At 42.2% G+C, this 18236-nt stretch overlaps 1 protein-coding gene across 4 annotated transcripts in view; it reads left to right on the forward strand.

The window, feature by feature from the left end:
- The window catches only part of Ca-alpha1D (Ca[2+]-channel protein alpha[[1]] subunit D), a 1069984-nt gene that overhangs the window by 940490 nt on the left and 111258 nt on the right, over positions 1 to 18236 (forward strand). For all 4 annotated transcript variants that reach the window (XM_067140589.2, XM_067140588.2, XM_067140586.2 and 1 more), the window contains one exon: positions 746 to 934. In XM_067140589.2, the coding sequence (XP_066996690.2) occupies positions 746 to 934 (189 nt within the window). The remainder of the gene's footprint in view (positions 1 to 745; positions 935 to 18236) is intronic.

The following is an 18236-nucleotide window of genomic DNA, read 5'->3' on the forward strand; positions in this document are numbered from 1 at the left end:
CATTGTAAACATCTGTGTATTATGTGCTGATCTTGCTTCACTTCGTATCGCATAAATGAAATCTGTTGATTCTTTTGTATCTTACAGTAATTAATGTATTTAAATTCTATCGATGTGAGTATGAAATGTTGTGATTTGCTTGAGTTCTAGATCAGTTGGTTGCTTTTTGTAGTCGTAGTGTTGAAGTATTTTTTGCATGAAATACATATAGTCAGTATACCTAACCTCTATTGTATTTTTTCCTTGTGCTGATTTACTTACCTGTATACTTTTTTGTGTGCATTTGATGCATGTATTTATGGATGTGCAAGTCGATGTCCCCTAACTGCCACTTCTTCCATCTTTCCTTTTAATGGAATTTGTGTGGAATGAATTTAATATTGATAAATTTCATAATATTTTAACATTAGGTACAGTACATTTGTACGACAAAGAAATAATTAAAATCAAATTTTCATTGCTATTATAATATTTTAATCAAAGTTAGTAAACAAAATTATATAATAAATAAAGAAATGTATCTACAGTGATTTTGACTTTCTTTATGTATTTAATTCTCAAATAATTGTTACTTTCTGCTGTTACTCTATTTCCTTTAAATCTTATTCAGCAGATTTGATTTTCTTATATTTCCTATATTTCAACACTTTAATAGATGTTGCCTTTATTACAAACCTATTGTACATAAGTTGTGGCAATATGTGTTTTAGCACTTGTAGTAATATACAATTTTCTTTTCCTTTAGCCAGGGTCTGGAATGATATCCATCAATTTCTTTCGTCTGTTCCGTGTGATGAGATTGGTGAAACTGCTGAGTAGAGGGGAAGGTATCCGGACATTACTTTGGACGTTCATCAAATCATTTCAAGCACTGCCTTATGTTGCTCTGCTCATCGTCATGCTGTTCTTCATTTATGCAGTAATTGGAATGCAGGTAAAGTGAACACATTTTTCACCAACATTTTGAATTTCACCTGAATACTTAGTTTGGAAGGAACTGCGCAAGACACATATATAATTATGGGACGATTTAATTTCAGAATATACATACATACATACATACATACATACATACATACATACATACATACATACATACATACATACATACATACATACATACATACATACATACATACATATCTTCATTATAGACCGTTATACCAGGCGAGTTGGCCGTGCGGTTAGGGGCGCGCAGCTGTGAGCTCGCATCAGGGAGATAGTGGGTTCGAATCCCACTGTTGGCAGCCCTGAGGATGGTTTTCCGTGGTTTCCCATTTTCACACCAGGCAATTACTGCGGTTGTACCTTAAATAAGGCCACGGCCGCTTCCTTCCCATTCCTAGGCCTTTCCTCTCCCATCGTCGCCGTAAGACCTATCTGTTGATAGGTTGATAGCAAAAAAAATAGACTGTTATGCCTTTCAGGGTTCAGTCTGCAAGCTTCTATAAATTTACTAAATGCCGCCACAATCCTATATTTATAACTAGTTCTGTGGACTCGTACAGTTCTATACCTCTTACCTCCAAATCGTTAGAAACCGAGTATTGCTATCGTCACCTTGGTCCCCCTATACTTCTCTTACCCTCCATAACAGAGTCCATTATTCTTCTAGGTAACCTATCCTCCTCCATTCGCCTCACAAGACCCCACCACCAAAGCCGATTTCTGCGTACAGCTTCATTCATCAATTTCATTCGCAACTTAGCATTTGTTTCCTCATTACGAGTACCCTCCTGTCATTCTTCCCACCTGTTTGTACCAGCAATCATTCTCGCTACATTCATGCCCCTTACTTCTAATTAACGGATAAGCTATCCTGAGTCCACCCAGCTTTCGCCCCAGTAAAGCAAAGTTGGTCTGGAAACAGACCTAGGTAAAGACGGCTTCTTCCGGGAGCTGACTTCCTTCTTACAGAATAGTGTTGATCGTAACTGTGAGCTCACTGCATTAGCTTTGCTGCATCTTGATTCAGTCTCACTGTACTACCAACCTGGGAGAGCACTCATACTAAATACTTCAAATTACTTACTTGTTCAATTTTTGTGTCCCCAATCTGACATTCAATTCTCTTGGATTTCTTTATTACTAACATCAAATTAGTTTTGGAAAGGTTGATTTTCACATCATACTCACTGCACCTATTTTCAAGTTCCAAGATATTAGACTGCAGGCTTTCGGCACAATCTGCCATTAAGACCAAGTCGTCAGCATAGGCCAGACTGCCCTCCCTGCCACTTTATACCTTTCAACAGATGATCCATATAAACTATGAATAACAGAGGTGAAGGATTACAGCCTTGTCTAACCCCTGTAAGTACCTTAAATCAAGAACTCATCCTGTCATCAATTCTCACAGCAGCCATATTGTCAACATAAATGCCTTTGAGTGATTTCAACAATCTACCCTTAATCCCATAGTCCCCCAGTACGGCGAACAACTCTTCTCTCAGTACTCTGTCATATGCCTTCTCTAGATCTACGAAACATAAACATAACTGTCTATTTCTCCCCTAGCATTTTTCAAATACCTGGCGCATAATGAAAATCTTGTCCTGGCAGCTCCTCCGAGGTCTGAAACCACACTGGTTTTCATCCGACTTACTCTCAACCATTGCTCGCAACCTCCCTTCCAAAATGCCAGTGTCCACCTTGCCTGATATAAACTCATCGATGGAATACCTCGATGGTTGTTGCAATCCTTCATGTTCCATTGCTTATAGACTGGTGCAATTACTGCTTTCATCCATTCATAAGGTACCTTTATTAACATTCTATGCTAATCTTATTGCACTATGAAGCCGTTTTACCCCTTCCTTCCCACAAAAATTCAAAATTTCAGGTCTTAATTCATCTATTCCTGCAGCTTTATGAAAATGGAGTTTATTTACCATCCTTTCCACTCACTCAAGCGTAATTTCACCAAAATCATTATCCTTCACTCTATCAGCTCGGTTGTTAGCGACATCACCAGAAAGATTTTCTTGCACGTTGACGAAAATTTTTAATAATCCTTCCACCTGTCCAGTGATACCCTAGATCTACCCAACTGACTTACCCAAAACACTATTCATTTTTTCCCCGCCATTTCTAAGTTTGCGTATTGGTGTCCAGAAAAGTTTCCCAGTCGCATGATCTAGCCTTTCCAGGTTTTTACCGAAATCTTCCCGTGACTTCTTGGATCCTACAGTTATTTGTTTCGCGCTGTTTCGTACATGTACGTACAATTCCCTGTCTAAATTAGTCCTTGATTGGATCCATTTCTGATACGCCTCCTTTTTACGTTTTCAAGCTGCTCTCATTTGTTCATATCACCAAGATTTCCGCGTTTTCCCCATGGTTACACACAGTTATTCCTAGACATTCCCATGCTGTTTCTACTACATTATCTCTATATGCCACCCATTTACCCTTATCTGCATGCAAACAAATTTCACTTTCTCTGTTCTAGGCCTTGATATAGAGTTCACTGCAGATCAGATAGTGATCTGTATCATCGAAAAATCCCCGGTAAACTCGTGCATTCCTAATATATTTGCTGAATTTATAGTCGGTTATGATATAGTTACACTGACTGACAGAGCAAATGCAACACCAAGAAGGAGTGGTTCGAAAGGGATGAAAGTTGGGAAAAAAACAGAGACGGCACGGACGAATAATTGATGTTTATTTCAAACCGATATGAAGGTTACATAATGCGCACGGCATCGACTCAGTAGGATGTAGGACCACCGCGAGCGGCGATGCACGCAGAAACACGTCGAGGTACAGAGTCAATAAGAGTGCGGATGGTGTCCTGAGGGATGGTTCTCCATTCTCTGTCAACCATTTGCCACAGTTGGTCGTCCGTACGAGGCTGGGGCAGAGTTTGCAAACGGCGTCCAATGAGATCCCACACGTGTTCGATTGGTGAGAGATCCGGAGAGTACGCTGGCCACGGAAGCATCTGTACACCTCGTAGAGCCTGTTGGGAGATGCGAGCAGTGTGTGGGCGGGCATTATCCTGCTGAAACAGAGCATTGGGCAGCCCCTGAAGGTACGGGAGTGCCACCGGCCGCAGCACATGCTGCACGTAGCGGTGGGCATTTAACGTGCCTTGAATACGCACTAGAGGTGACGTGGAATCATACGCAATAGCGCCCCGAACCATGATGCCGCGTTGTCTAGCGGTAGGGCGCTCCACAGTTACTGCCGGATTTGATCTTTCTCCACGCCGACGCCACACTCGTCTGCGGTGACTATCACTGACAGAACAGAAGCGTGACTCATCGGAGAACACGACGTTCCGCCATTCCTTCATCCAAGTCGCTCTAGCCCGGCACCATGCCAGGCGTGCACGTCTATGCTGTGGAGTCAATGGTAGTCTTCTGAGCGGACGCCGGGAGTGCAGGCCTCCTTCAACCAATCGACGGGAAATTGTTCTGGTCGATATTGGAACAGCCAGGGTGTCTTGCACATGCTGAAGAATGGCGGTTGACGTGGCGTGCGGGGCTGCCACCGCTTGGCGGCGGATGCGCCGATCCTCGCGTGCTGACGTCACTCGGGCTGCGCCTGGACCCCTCGCACGTGCCACATGTCCCTGCGCCAACCATCTTCGCCACAGGCGCTGCACCGTGGACACATCCCTATGGGTATCGGCTGCGATTTGACGAAGCGACCAACCTGGCCTTCTCAGCCCGATCACCATACCCCTCGTAAAGTCGTCTGTCTGCTGGAAATGCCTCCGTTGACGGCGGCCTGGCATTCTTAGCTATACACGTGTCCTGCGGCACACGACAACACGATCTACAATGACTGTCGGCTGAGAAATCACGGTACGAAGTGGGCCATTCGCCAACGCCGTGTCCCATTTATCGTTCGCTACGTGCGCAGCACAGCGGCGCATTTCACATCATGAGCATACCTCAGTGACGTTAGTCTACCCTGCAATTGGCATAAAGTTCTGACCACTCCTTCTTGGTGTTGCATTTGCTCTGTCAGTCAGTGTATTTATGGATCTGGTGCTCCTATCCTGCTGTGTGTATCGGTGAATAGCCCTATGCTTGAAGAATATATTCGTAACTGCTCTACGCATACCAGCACAGAAGTCCAGCAAGCGCTTCCCGTTCCTATTAGTTTCCATATCTTCTCTCATTTACAAATCACCCTTTCGTATCCTTCAGTTATATTTCCAACTCTCGCATTGAAATCGCCCATTAGCACTATCATTTCCTTGATCCTGACTACGATGTCACTCATTGCATCGTAAAACTTGTCAACATCCTCATCTGCACCTCACAGTCATGGTGAATACACTGAGACAATTCTCGTCCTAATTCCTCCAACTGCCGAATCTACCCACATCCTTCGCTCATTTAAGTGAATAACAGAAACAATGTTGCGTGCAACAGTATTCCTGATGAACAGCCCTACCACACACTTTGACCTTCCCTTTTTAACACCCGTCAAATACACTTTATTATCTCTTCCTCATTATCTCCCCTTACCCAAATATCATTTACTCCTAGTACATACATGCTGTCTCAGCCAGTTCTACTTTCCTTCTTCCATAAGCCCCATTAGTAATGAATGCTCCCCATCGAATTCCATTTCGTTCGTCAAGTTGATTCCACGGAATCCCTCGCCTGTCAAGTGGGAGTGGGATTCCGTTACTTCCATAGGCCCGAGGCTTGCTTGAAACGTTCTGAGCGTGTTCGATGAAAATTTCGTGAACAGGATGCTACCTCCGCTTACACATAGTCCAAGTGAGGATCTCACCTGTATCGGGTTAGGAACCACTGGTGGATTCTGTAGTCCTAGCCCTCTGAGCACAAGGAAGGCCATGACTTAGAATATGTCCGAGATGATCACTCCCACTCCACAGCAACTGATATCTCTACCCTCAGGACCACTTACTATTCCACTCAGCCGTTGCCCATGATTCATGAACTAGGACGTGACTACAGTAACCCACGCCATGACCAATTTCATTTCTGATAGTCTGCATATGCATATATGTCTGGGACGCGTGACAAGTCTTAAGAAATTAATGGATATGGCGAGCATTGTTAGATACGCGATATTGCTTGCGGTGAGACGATTTGCTAAATACACGAGGTGCTCGAAATCAGGACATTCCCAACAGAAAGAATAACGCCTCGTCATTTTAACATGTGTCAGGCTTGACAGTTATATTTTCCATGAGTATAATGTGATTATGGTAATAATGGCGTGTGTCTTCCGTAGAGGCCTGGTGCAGATCCTTCGAGTTGGCACCTAATAGGTGATCTTCACGTCTGTGACGATGGGGCCCTATCTATGATGTATTCCAGTGTTGAAGACGGCTCACACTACCAATTTCACAGCCATCGGAAGTAATCAATGAAGGTTAAATTCCCCGATCCGGCCAGGATTCAAACCCGGGACCCCTTGGACCATGGAGCTGGACAATTCTGAGTTGATTATTAAGAATCAGTGTTTCATAAATCACAGCCCAGTACTTCCAGTCATATGACTCCAAGTTTACGATCTTCTCCAGTAAATAACAGATACTAATACTTCCAAGAAGAAAGACCGAACTGTTTGTAGTCTCGTTAAAGTACTCTGAAGGACTATAAATGTGTCGTGAACCATCATTGCTGTACTAATTCTACAGTCGATCTCAAAGTGATCAAAATATCCTTTTGATTTCGTCACGTAACTACGGTCGCAGTTAACATTAATGTCTTCCGCTTCATCGAGGAGGGATCAGAAATTCTGCCGGGATAATGACAGGGCAGTATGGGTATGAGTTTTCTGGATCTAAATAATAGGCTCAAGTTTAAAGTTTCGGAAAGCACAATCTGTGCAGCTATAACGCTGTTTAAACGACTACACGTTAGAAGGAGGAAATTCCTTGAAGGAGTACAACGTCGTTGCGCCTCGAAATACCGATATGTGACAATGATGAGGGGAGAAATACTGACCCGCAACACATGTACCACTTAGAATGAAAATTCGTTGATACAGCTCATGCAATACTGAACCTTAGATTACAGAGCAATACTGGTCAGAGTTCTAAGCTGATATATTATCACATACAGGTTTTTCTAGGCGCAACGACGATAGACTCAATACTCTGGTATTCTTCTTACATACCAAGTTAGTCGGCGGAGCGGTTTGGGTCGCGTAGCTGTGAGCTTACATTCAGCAGACGGTGGGTTCGAATCTCACCGTCGGCAGCCCTGAAGATAGTTTTACGTGGTTTCCCATTTTAACACCAGCAAATTCTCGATTTGTACGTTAAATAAAGCCATGACCGCTACCATCCCAATCCTATCAGTTTCCCATTTTTGCGTCGCCGAATATCTTCAATGAGTTAGTGCAGCGTTAATCCATTAATACAAAAACAAATCTTCTTACATGCAAAGTCTGAAACAATGCAGCATAGTCTGGTCATCATGCTTCACAATAGTGATGGAAGCCGATTCAAGAAAGTTATACGCCCCCACCGAGTGCTGAGATGAAGATGTGAACAATTTGTAGGGTGCTCAAGGATCGCTCGTACATTATCCTGCCTGCAATTTCTGCTGTCGAACATGTCTTGTTACCAATGTATGTTCCAGTGTCAGAAGTCAATTATGAATTTTCTTGAGTTATACTGTAGCACGTGGCAGTAGGGAGTAAACTAACGAATTTTATCTTTCGCGCTGTTCTTTTCTCAGCATAAAAATACTACTATTTGCTATACCATCGTAAATGAACTTCGAATGTAAGATCCTCCCACCTCCAGTTTCTTTTTACACAATTTTTGGACCGTTGTGAAATACCTCAATGAGCTTGTCTTATCGGATATTGAATTCAACATATTTATCCGATAACATTTTCTCACCGAGCTCGATAGCTGCAGTCGCTTTAGTGCGGCCAGTATCCAGTAATCGGGAGATCGTGGGTTTGAATCCCACTGTCGGCAGCCTTGAGGATGGTTTTCCGTGGTTTCCCATTTTCACACCAGGCAAATGCCGGGGCTGTACCATAATTAAGGCCACTGCCGCTTCCTTCCAACTCTTAGGCCTTTCCTATCCCATCGTCGCCATAAGACCTATCTGTGTCAGTGCGACGTAAAGCAAATAGCCAAAAAAAAATTCTCAAGTACAAACTTACATGTAAGTTCATTAGTTTCACTCACATTTATTCACCTGAAAATACAAACAACAATTTGCATTGAAGAATTCAACCTGCCCTTCAGTAGATAGATAGGCCCTACTCACAGACGAAACGGGAACAGGTATGTTGAGAGGGAGGGCAGAAGTACGATTCCGAAACAAACAAACCCTCAATAGGAAAAATAACTCACTGGCAAGCTATATAGTATTGAAACCTTTATTAGCCAACGTCGCATGAGAGTTACCTGTTCTAGGTCGTCAGCATGAAATTGTAGACTCTTGTATCTCAGGGGTAATTAACGACTGTTCGTCACTACTTGAAATTAAACTCAGATAATCGATGTTTATTAACTCAAAAAAATCAGATCAGTATGATATCGGGTGTATTTTACAAATGTGACCATAAAGAATAACTGAGGTCAGTGACCTTAACACAATGCTGAGACTGGACGATTTCAGGATGAAATTAATGTTTACGACAAGAAAATACATGAAAGGGTATTTAAAAGAAAACCATTTTGACGTTTGCACGAGAACAACAATTCGGGTCCATAAACAAGCGTGGGTTATGCTTCTGATTTCTGGAACGATTAAATATCATGGACTGATCTCCAAACCTGCTCTTTAATTGAAAATGTCCACTAATTTACAATCAGCACAGGATGAGTCACCTGGACCCTTAACTGAATCTAGCTAACCTCCAGTTTACATTATGGTGCGATCACTATCATTCAGTGTAGAAACAGGCAGCGACTGACTCTCTGGCATAGCAAATACGGCGAGTTCGTCAATTTGAATCGCGCGTCCGGAACTAACAAAGTAACGTCATTTTCTCCGCCAATCCAATTGCACATAACACGAAGAGCATCCCTGATATTTTTCCGGTTTAGTTCTGTGACATTCATTGTACTTTCATGTTTTTTTACAATTACGTGTCACCGATGCAGGAAGGTCTTACGGCGACGAAGGGATAGAACATGGTTTGAAGTTGGAAGGAAGTGACCGTGGCCTTAATTAAGGTACAGCCCCAGTATTTGCCTGGTGTGAAAATGGGAGACCACGGAAAACCACCTTCAGGGCTGCCGACTGTGGGGTTCCAACCAACTATCTCCCGAATGCAAGCTCAAAGTTAAGTGACCCAAACCACGCAGCCACTTGCTCGGTGTATTCCCTGTACACTTAGCTTTCGCAGTATTACAACTTAGAAAGAACATTCTCTTGACATAGGCACTTTTTTTGCCATTGGCTTTACGTCGCACCGACATGTCTTATGGCGATGATGGGACAGGAAAGGGATGGGAGTGGGAAGGAAGCGGCTGTGGCCTTAATTAAGGTACAGCCCCAGCATTTGCCTGGTGTGAAAATAAGAAACCACGGAAAACCATCTTCAGGGCTGTCGACAGTGGGGTTCGAACCCACGATCTCCCGAATACTGGATACTGACTGCACATAAGTGACTGCAGCTATCGAGCTCGGTAGGCACATTTAATAATGTTACTCTTTTTAAGTCCCATTAATTACTTTGACGGTTTTCGGAGACGCCGAGGTGCCGGAATTTAATCCTGCAGGAGGTCTTTTGCGTGCCAGTAAATCTACCGACAAGAGTTTGACGTATTTGAGCACCTTCAAATACCACCGGACTGAGCTAGGATTGAACCTGCCAAGTTGGGGTCAGAAGGTCAGCGCCTCAACCGTCTGAGCCACTCATCCCGGCTGGGCATTTAAATGGCCATGGCTAAAAACTGGCTGAGGCGAATAGAGGTCTTCACCTTCCTTGAGGTTTATTTATCGTGATACAAAATGCCGAGCAAATTGGAAATTGATGTATCTTGAAAGAAAATACAAGTGTTTTATCGGATGATGTTAAGTCCAGCTTTATCACCATTTACTATTTCCAAATCTAAACAATTTTCGTACGTACTTCTTACATTTAGGCCCTAAACTGGAGCCGTTTATGAACCGTTGGAAAGCGTTCCTATTTATAAGGAGCATAACTACGGCTCCTATTTTTAGAATTATAATATGTTGAGGCAAACGCAAATCATTAATTCCAAGGAGTTCTAGAATTATGTAGGAAACTGAAGTAGCTAGGTTTCAACTTCAGTATTAATCTGTTTGCGCTACTGTATGGTTTTCAACTACCGTGTGTAAGCCCAATGACTTTCAAATTAATTCAGAATGGCAACTTTCGGAATATTATATCTTTCGCAGAAGTGAACGTTTTGCGATAAATTTCAGTCACGATACATTCATGCAATAAAATTCTGACTGGAAGTCCAATAATATCTGATCCATCACCATCTACAGAGGGGTAGTCACCGTTATCGATTTCTTCTTGCAAAAAATCAGATAATTCCATTTTCTGTAGTTTTTCCTTTTTTTTACGTAAGCGGCGTATTTCGAAAAAGGGCCAAAGAGGAGAGTATTTAACACAACTAATAGTAATTGTTTGGCCATAAGCATGTGGCAAAACAGGCAAAACCTTTATGAAATCTCCCACAAGAACAATAATTGTCCCACCAGAAGGAATGGAATGTCGTCACCTATGATATGTTTTAAAAGACGATTTATTTGCCTGGGGCAGCATCCTATACTGAGCCGTGCAAATCGAATACCGTCAGCTGCTTTGGAATTTAATTTTAATACAGACACCGGTCTCTTATTTAAATTTAGAGGAATCATGAATGTAATGTGCACTGCTCAACCACTGGACAGCACAAGAGCGGCTATTCCTGTCCACGAAATACAGCTGACTAGGAAGACGTCTGACTGATCATGCGTGCTTATCCACTTCGACCTCATCTGTCGTGCCATACGCCTCAGCGCTATCAAGGTTCAGGCGGCTTGAAGTACTGACGAGCGCTTTGACCATGCAGCATGCTATATTTTTCTTTAATAATTTGAAAATATGTTGTTGTATGAGTCATCAGTCCTTAGAGTGGTTTGATGTAGCCCTCCTTGCTCCCTACCCTGAGCTAAACGTTTCATTTTTACGTAACTGCTGCGTCCTACATATAGTCTAATCTGCCTATCATATTCATACCTTTGTCTACCCCTACCGTTCTTACCACCTACACTTCCCTCAAAAACCAACACAAGTCCTGGGTGTCTTAAGATGTGTCCTATCAGTCTATCTCTTATTCTGGTCAAATTTAGCCAAATCGATCTCCTCTCACCAATTCAATTCAGTATCTCTACTTCGTGATTGGATCTATCCATCTCACCTTCAGCACTCTTCTGTAAAACCACATTTCAAAACCTCCTATTCTCTTTCTTTCTGAGCTAGTTATCGTCCACGTTTCACTTACACACAATGCCACGCTCCACACAAAAGTCTTCAAAAACTTCTTCCTAATTCCTATATCAATGTTCAAAGTGAGCAAATTTCCTTAAGAAAGGCTTTCCTTGCTTGTGCTAGTCTCCATTTTATTTCCTCCTTACTTCTGTCATGGCTAGATATTTTACTACCCAAGTAACAATACTCATCTACTTCCTCTAAGACTTCATTTCCTAATTTAATATTTCCTGCATCACTTGACTTTATTCGACCGCACTCCATTACTTTCCTTTTGGACTTATTTATTTTCATCTTGTATTCCTTACCCAAGACTTTGTCCATACCATTCAGCAGCTTCTCGAGATCCTCTGCAGTCTCGGATAAAATAACGATATCATCAGCAAATCTCAGGGTTTTGATTTTCTCTCCATGGATCGTGATTCCCTTCCCACATTCGTCTTTGATTTCCTTCACTGCCTGTTCTATATAAACATTGAAAAGGACGGGGGACAAACTGCAGCCTTGACTCACTCCTTTGTGGATTGCTGCTTCTTTTTCAAAGCTCTCAATTCTTATCACTGCAGCCTGATTTTTACACAGACTGTACATAATTCTTATTTCTCGGTACCTAATCCCGATCACCTTCAGAATCTCAAATAGCTTGGTCCAATCAACATTATCGAATGGCTTTTCTAGATCTACGAACGCCATGTACGTGGGCTTGTCTTTCTTAATTCGATCCTCTAAGATCAGTCGTAAATTCAGGATTGCTTCACGTGTTCCTACATTTCTTCTGTAGCCAAACTGATCTTCTCCCAACTCAGTTTAAACTTGTCTTTCCATTCTTCTGTAAATAATACTTATTAGAATTTTGCAGGCATGAGATACTAAACTGATGTAGCGGCAGTTTTCATACTGGTAGCACCGGCTTTCTTCGAAAATCGGATGGCACTTCTCCTGTTCTATAGATCTTATACACTACATTCAATACGAGCCTCGGCATGCTGGTTTTTCCCAAGGCACTCAGATATTCAGAAGGAATGTTGACAATTGCAGGTGCCTTGTTCCTGTTTGGGCTTCTCAAAGCTCTGTCAGTTTTCTGACCTCAAAATTGGGTCCCCCATTTCATCAGCTTCAAGAGCCTCTTCTTCTTCCAGAGCCATACCGTCTACGTCTTTACCTTGATCCAACTGTTGGATGTGTTCCTGCCGTGTTTCTGCTTTGTCTTCTTTTCCTAGAAGTGGTTTTCGATCGGATCTCATAATATTCATACACCTAAATTATTTCCTTTCTCCAAAGGTTTGCTTACTTTTCCTGTATGCAGCATCTACCTTTCCTACGACCATACAACCTTTAATATCCTTACATTTCTCCTTCAGCCATTCTTCCTTAGCACTTTCTATCCACTTTTCTTTAATCGCCTGTATTCTTTTCTGCCGTCTTCATTTCTTGCATTCTTGTAATTTCGTCATTCAAAAATCAGGCCCAGTATATCCTGAGTTATCCACTGATTCTTAGTTGAACTTTCCTTTCTTTCTAGCATTTCTTCAGCAGCACTAGAGACCTCATTCTTAATGACTGTCCATTCTTCCTCTAATATGTTTCCTTCAGCTTTTTAACTTATTCCCTGTGCAACATGTTCCTTGAAACAGTCCCTCACACCACTGTATTCCAGTCTCCCATCACAATTAAATTCTCGTCACCTTCTACATATTTTATTAAATCTTCTCTATCTTCATATATTCTTTCGATTTCTTAATCAACTGCCGAACTAGTGGGCATATTATGGTGGGAATTGGTTTGGTGTCTCCCTGGACAACGGTAATCATTTCACTATGCTGGTCGTAGTAGCTTACCCGCTGTCCTATTTTCTTATTAATTATTAGATCAAGTCCTGCATTTCCCCTGTTTGATTATGTGTTGATAATTCTGTAATCGCCTGACCAAGATACCTGCTCTTCCTGCCAACGTACTCCACCTATACCATCTACATCTAACTTTAGTCTACCCATCTTCCTTTTCAGATTCTCTAACCTAGCACAACGATTCAAACATCTAACATTCCACTCTCCGACTCGCAGAATGTCAGTATCCATCTTCCTGATGATTGCCCCTCTCTTGCAGTCCCCACCCGGAGATCCGAATGGGAGACTCTTTTACTTCCGGAATATTTTACCCGGGAGGAAGCCATCATCAGTACATCATTCATACAGACAGAGCTGCGTACCCTCGGGAGTTAGTTACGGCTGTAGTTTCTCGTTGCCTTCAGCCGTGTAGCAGTATCAACTCAGTTAAGCCATATTGTTTATTATTACAAAGCCATATCAGTCAATCATCTGGACTGCCACCTTTGCAACTTCCGAAATGCTGTTACCCCCTTTCGATGAACCATTCGTTAGTCTGGACCCTCGACAGGTACAGATCCGATATGGTTACACCTGCGGCTCGGCTATCTGCTTCATTGGGACACGCAAGCCTCCCCACCGCGGCAAGGTCACATGGTTCGCAGGGGAGGTTATAAATTTACTGCAAGAAATTGTTATGCTTTTAAAGACACTCTGCAAATCTACAGGCCAAGAGCTTTCGTCAGAATGCTTTACGATGTCAATCGGTTCAGCCATTCTCTCCAACTCGTTGTCACAAAAATCAGCCTTGTGTTTTTAATATATATGGTAGATAATAATAACTAGTGACACATATTGCCCATTTTGGACGTTCACATTTCAAGATGACTGCTGCCCAGACAGATGGCATGCTGAAGTCGGAGTGTCACGTGTTCAGCGAGGCGATATTATTATCCGTATTACTTGGCTTTCATGACCAGGCCCGCTACCTCACGTAACAACAGCTCCTCGGTTGGTCTCACGAGGCTGAGTGAAGCCCGTTCCAGTCTCGAGCCCGGAAATAAAACCATTGGACTGACCGGGAATAAAATCCGAATCCTCCAAGTAAGAGGAAGGCACGCTACTCCTACAGTACATATATATTCATTAAAGACTGTTATTCATGTCAACGTTCAGTCTGCAAACCTCTGTAAATCAACTAGGCACCTCCACAATCCACTATTTGTAATTAGCTCCGTAGCCTTGTTTAGTTGCGCACCTCTTATCCTTAAAACAGTATCTAACCATCGTCTCCTGCTTCTCGTACCCGCCGTGATCGAGTCCGTTATTCTGTTAGGTAACCTATATTCCTCCATTCGCTTCTCATGACCCATCACCGAAGCTGGTTTGTACGTACTGCTTCATTCATCGAGTTTATTTCTGCATTCCGAGTACCTTCCTGCCATTGTACCCAACTGTATGTACCAGCAGTCACTTTCTTGTACGTTGCTTGTAACTTATAAATAAATTAATCCAGAGTCCACCCAGCTTCCACTCCCATACAGTAAAGTCACTCTGAAGTCAGACTTAAGTGAAGAAGGTTTATCAGAAAACTCACCTCTCTCTTACTCAGTGCCGTTGATCTCCACTGCTAGCTCACTGAACTACCTTTGCTGCACACTGATTCAATTTCACTTAGTATAGGCTACTACTGCCTTGGCCCCGTCTGGCGGCCACAATCGTTAAGGCGTTAAGTCTATGGTCTGACACCGTGATTAGCCGGTTCGAGCTGCGTTGGTGGAAAAAAATCCCCATCACCAGAATGTTGGCCAGTAGGGGAAGAGGGGTGACCCCATCGCCAAAGCTGGTTGGTACGTACAGCTTCCTTCAACGAGTTAATCCCTTAGCCTTTATCTCCGCATTCCATTTCTAATTAGTAGATTGCGTGCGAAAAGCCTGGATTCAATCCCAAATCTCTCCACAGTGTTCAAATGGAGTGAGGGTATATGACACTGCTGAAAGTGATTCGTCCGTCGGACGAGGACGTTAAGCCTTGAACAGACCCCTTATTGTTATTCGACTGGTGCTGTCTACGTTCCAACACTACAATTCACCATCATTCCACTTCATAGTCATCATCATATGTCCGACTCCTTACTACTTCGAAGTCCGACTCGTTGGCTGAATGGTCAGCGTACTGGCCTTCGGTTCAGAGGGTCCCGGGTTCGATTCCCGGCCGCTTCGGGGATTTTAACCTTAATTGGTTGATTCCAATGGCACGCGGGCTGGGTGTATGTGTTATCTTCATCATCATATCATCCTCATCACGACGCGTAGGTCGCCTATGGGAGTCAAATAGAAAGACCTGCACCTAGCGAGCCCAACCCGTCCTGGGATATCCCGGCACTAAAAGCCATACGACATTTCATTTTCATCATTATATCACACCCAGACGCGCAGGTCACTCACGGACGTCACTTGAACCAGGTGAGCGAATCATATCCTTGGACACTCTAGGCACTATAAGCCATTCGCTAAATAAATAAATAAATAAATAAATAAACTACCATCCTGGAAGAATACACATCCTAAGTATTTGAAATGATCTGCCTGTTGCAGTTTCGTATTCCCTACCTGTTATTCAACATTTTCCCTATTATCATCACTTTATTCTTTGAAATGCTAGTTTTGATGTAATAATCACTGCACTTCCTTTCATACTCTAATATATTAGACTGAAGGCTTTCAGCACACTTTGCCATTAAGAACAAATCGTCGGCAAAGGCCAAACTGCTTACTACATTTCCACCTAACTGAATCCCTCTCTGCCACTTTATACCTTCCAGTAAATTATCCATCTATATTAAGCACAAAAAGGGTGAAAGATTATAGCCTTGTCCAACCCCTGTTACTACTTCAAAGTCCGACTCGTTGGCTGAGTGGTCAGCGTACTGGCCTTCGGTTCAGAGGGTCCCGGGTTCGATTCCCGGCCGAGTCGGGGATTTTAACCTTAATTGTTTAATTCCAATGGCTCGGGGTGTGGGTGTGTGTGGCGTATTCAACATTAGAAATCATCGTAGGTAGGGCCCTCTTCACAGACATGCAGGTCGCCTAATAGGCCGTCTACTAGAAAAAGACCTGCACCAGGCCTCTCCGGAGGCTATACGCCATTATTTATTACTACTTCGAACCAAGAACTCATTCTACCATCAATTCTCACTGTGGCCTGATTGTCTACATAAATGTTTTCCATTGCCTGAGATAATCAATTCTTATTACTATAATCCCCCAGTGCTAGCGTTTTAAGCAATCCCCTACAACGCATTAATAATAATAATAATAATAATAATAATAATAATAATAATAATAATAATAATAATAATAATAATAATAATAATAATAATAATAATAATAATAATCTGGATTTACCTAAAGTCAACAAGTATTTTTATTTGACACCAGATACGCTGCATGGGTGTCAGTTTTGTCGTTTTACTCTCACTGATGGTACAGGGAATGACACTATTCCCGGGGACTTATTGCTGTATTTTCATTAATTTTGATATGTAAACACCGAACATGTCACCTTGGGTCCTTTACATGGCAATATCATGGACATGGAAGGCCATGTGCTTGTTTTTTTTCAAAAGTCCGACTACCTCAGCAGGAATTGAACCCGGGATCTTTGGATCCGACAGCCAATACTCTACCACTGCTCCACAAAGGGATGATGTAGTGATGATAACAGTTATAATGAATTACATTATCTGACTAAAGGTTTTGACGGTAAATTGAGTACCTGTTTTAATTGGAGCACTTTCAACTATTATTTGAGAAGCTGTCCTCAACAACTGACTCCTGGGACTGGAGTTCTCGTGTATCTGTTACCAACATCGTAGGTAGAAATTCAGTTGTCGTATAGTGCATGTAATATAAATTGTGCCTGCTTATCGAGAATATTGGTGCTATGAGACATCATAGATGTGTTTGTGTGTTTTTCACATTATTCTAGAGTGTTAATATGTTGAATGTCCTTTGGGGTTAATGAGGAGAATTCCCATGCTTGTGGTGTATTTTGTACATTCTTATCCTGTGTCTAGTAAGTGATTAGCGAATGCTTATTTTGTGTTATATTTCAGTACTGATATCGCCGCTGCGCCAAAACCGCGAATGTGACAATGCTCTTCCTATCCATTATTTCCCTTTAAGACTGGCCGCGCCTCCCAGCCACATATTGATATGAAGTCCATCAGAACAATTTTTGTTGAGTACATTTGCCTCTGCGCGAATGTAAAGGAAAATGAACCTTACTGTCTTAAAGGAAATAATGGATACGAAGAGCATTGTCACATTCACCGTTTTGGCAAAACAGGAGCGATATGTGTTCTGTATTCGTCATTTTGAAATTTTGATTCGTTTGTTCATTGTATAATTAGTTTTATTCGTTGCGATGTTGTTGTAAACAGGTGAGCTATACATGCTTTCGGAATGTTTCCTCTCAGTTTAATTCTGTTGAAGTTTTGGTACTCTGCTTTTAGTGCTAATTTCTGCAGTGATTTTGTTTTTTTCTTGTCTTCATGAGTAAGTGCGCCGAAATGTGTTTGTGTGTTATATCTCCTTTGCTCAGGTTTTGGGCAGTGTTGAGAGTTTCTTGATTCAAGACATTCATGAATTCCACTATCACTGCATCCTGTACCAAAACACGTTAAACCATCTAAAGTAACACAAGCATACAACATTCCGATTCTTGTGACACCAACTCAACAACACCGCAGAAGATTTCAATGGAAAGCTACAGACCATGAGGTGCTCGATATTTTTTGCTAATAATACTCAATGACAGCCACCAACAGAAATGAAGAACCAAAAGCACAACAGAGCCCTAACAAAGACCCTCTTAACTCACGTTGTGTGATTAGTCCAGTGAAGGTAAGATAAAATTATGATATGTGGAAGTTATACGAGGACCGTGAAATATTTTTTTAGTGGGATATCAGTACGAGAAAAGAGAAG

The sequence above is a fragment of the Anabrus simplex genome, chromosome 2 (genome assembly GCF_040414725.1).
Source record: "Anabrus simplex isolate iqAnaSimp1 chromosome 2, ASM4041472v1, whole genome shotgun sequence".
NCBI classification, from domain to species: domain Eukaryota; kingdom Metazoa; phylum Arthropoda; class Insecta; order Orthoptera; family Tettigoniidae; genus Anabrus; species Anabrus simplex.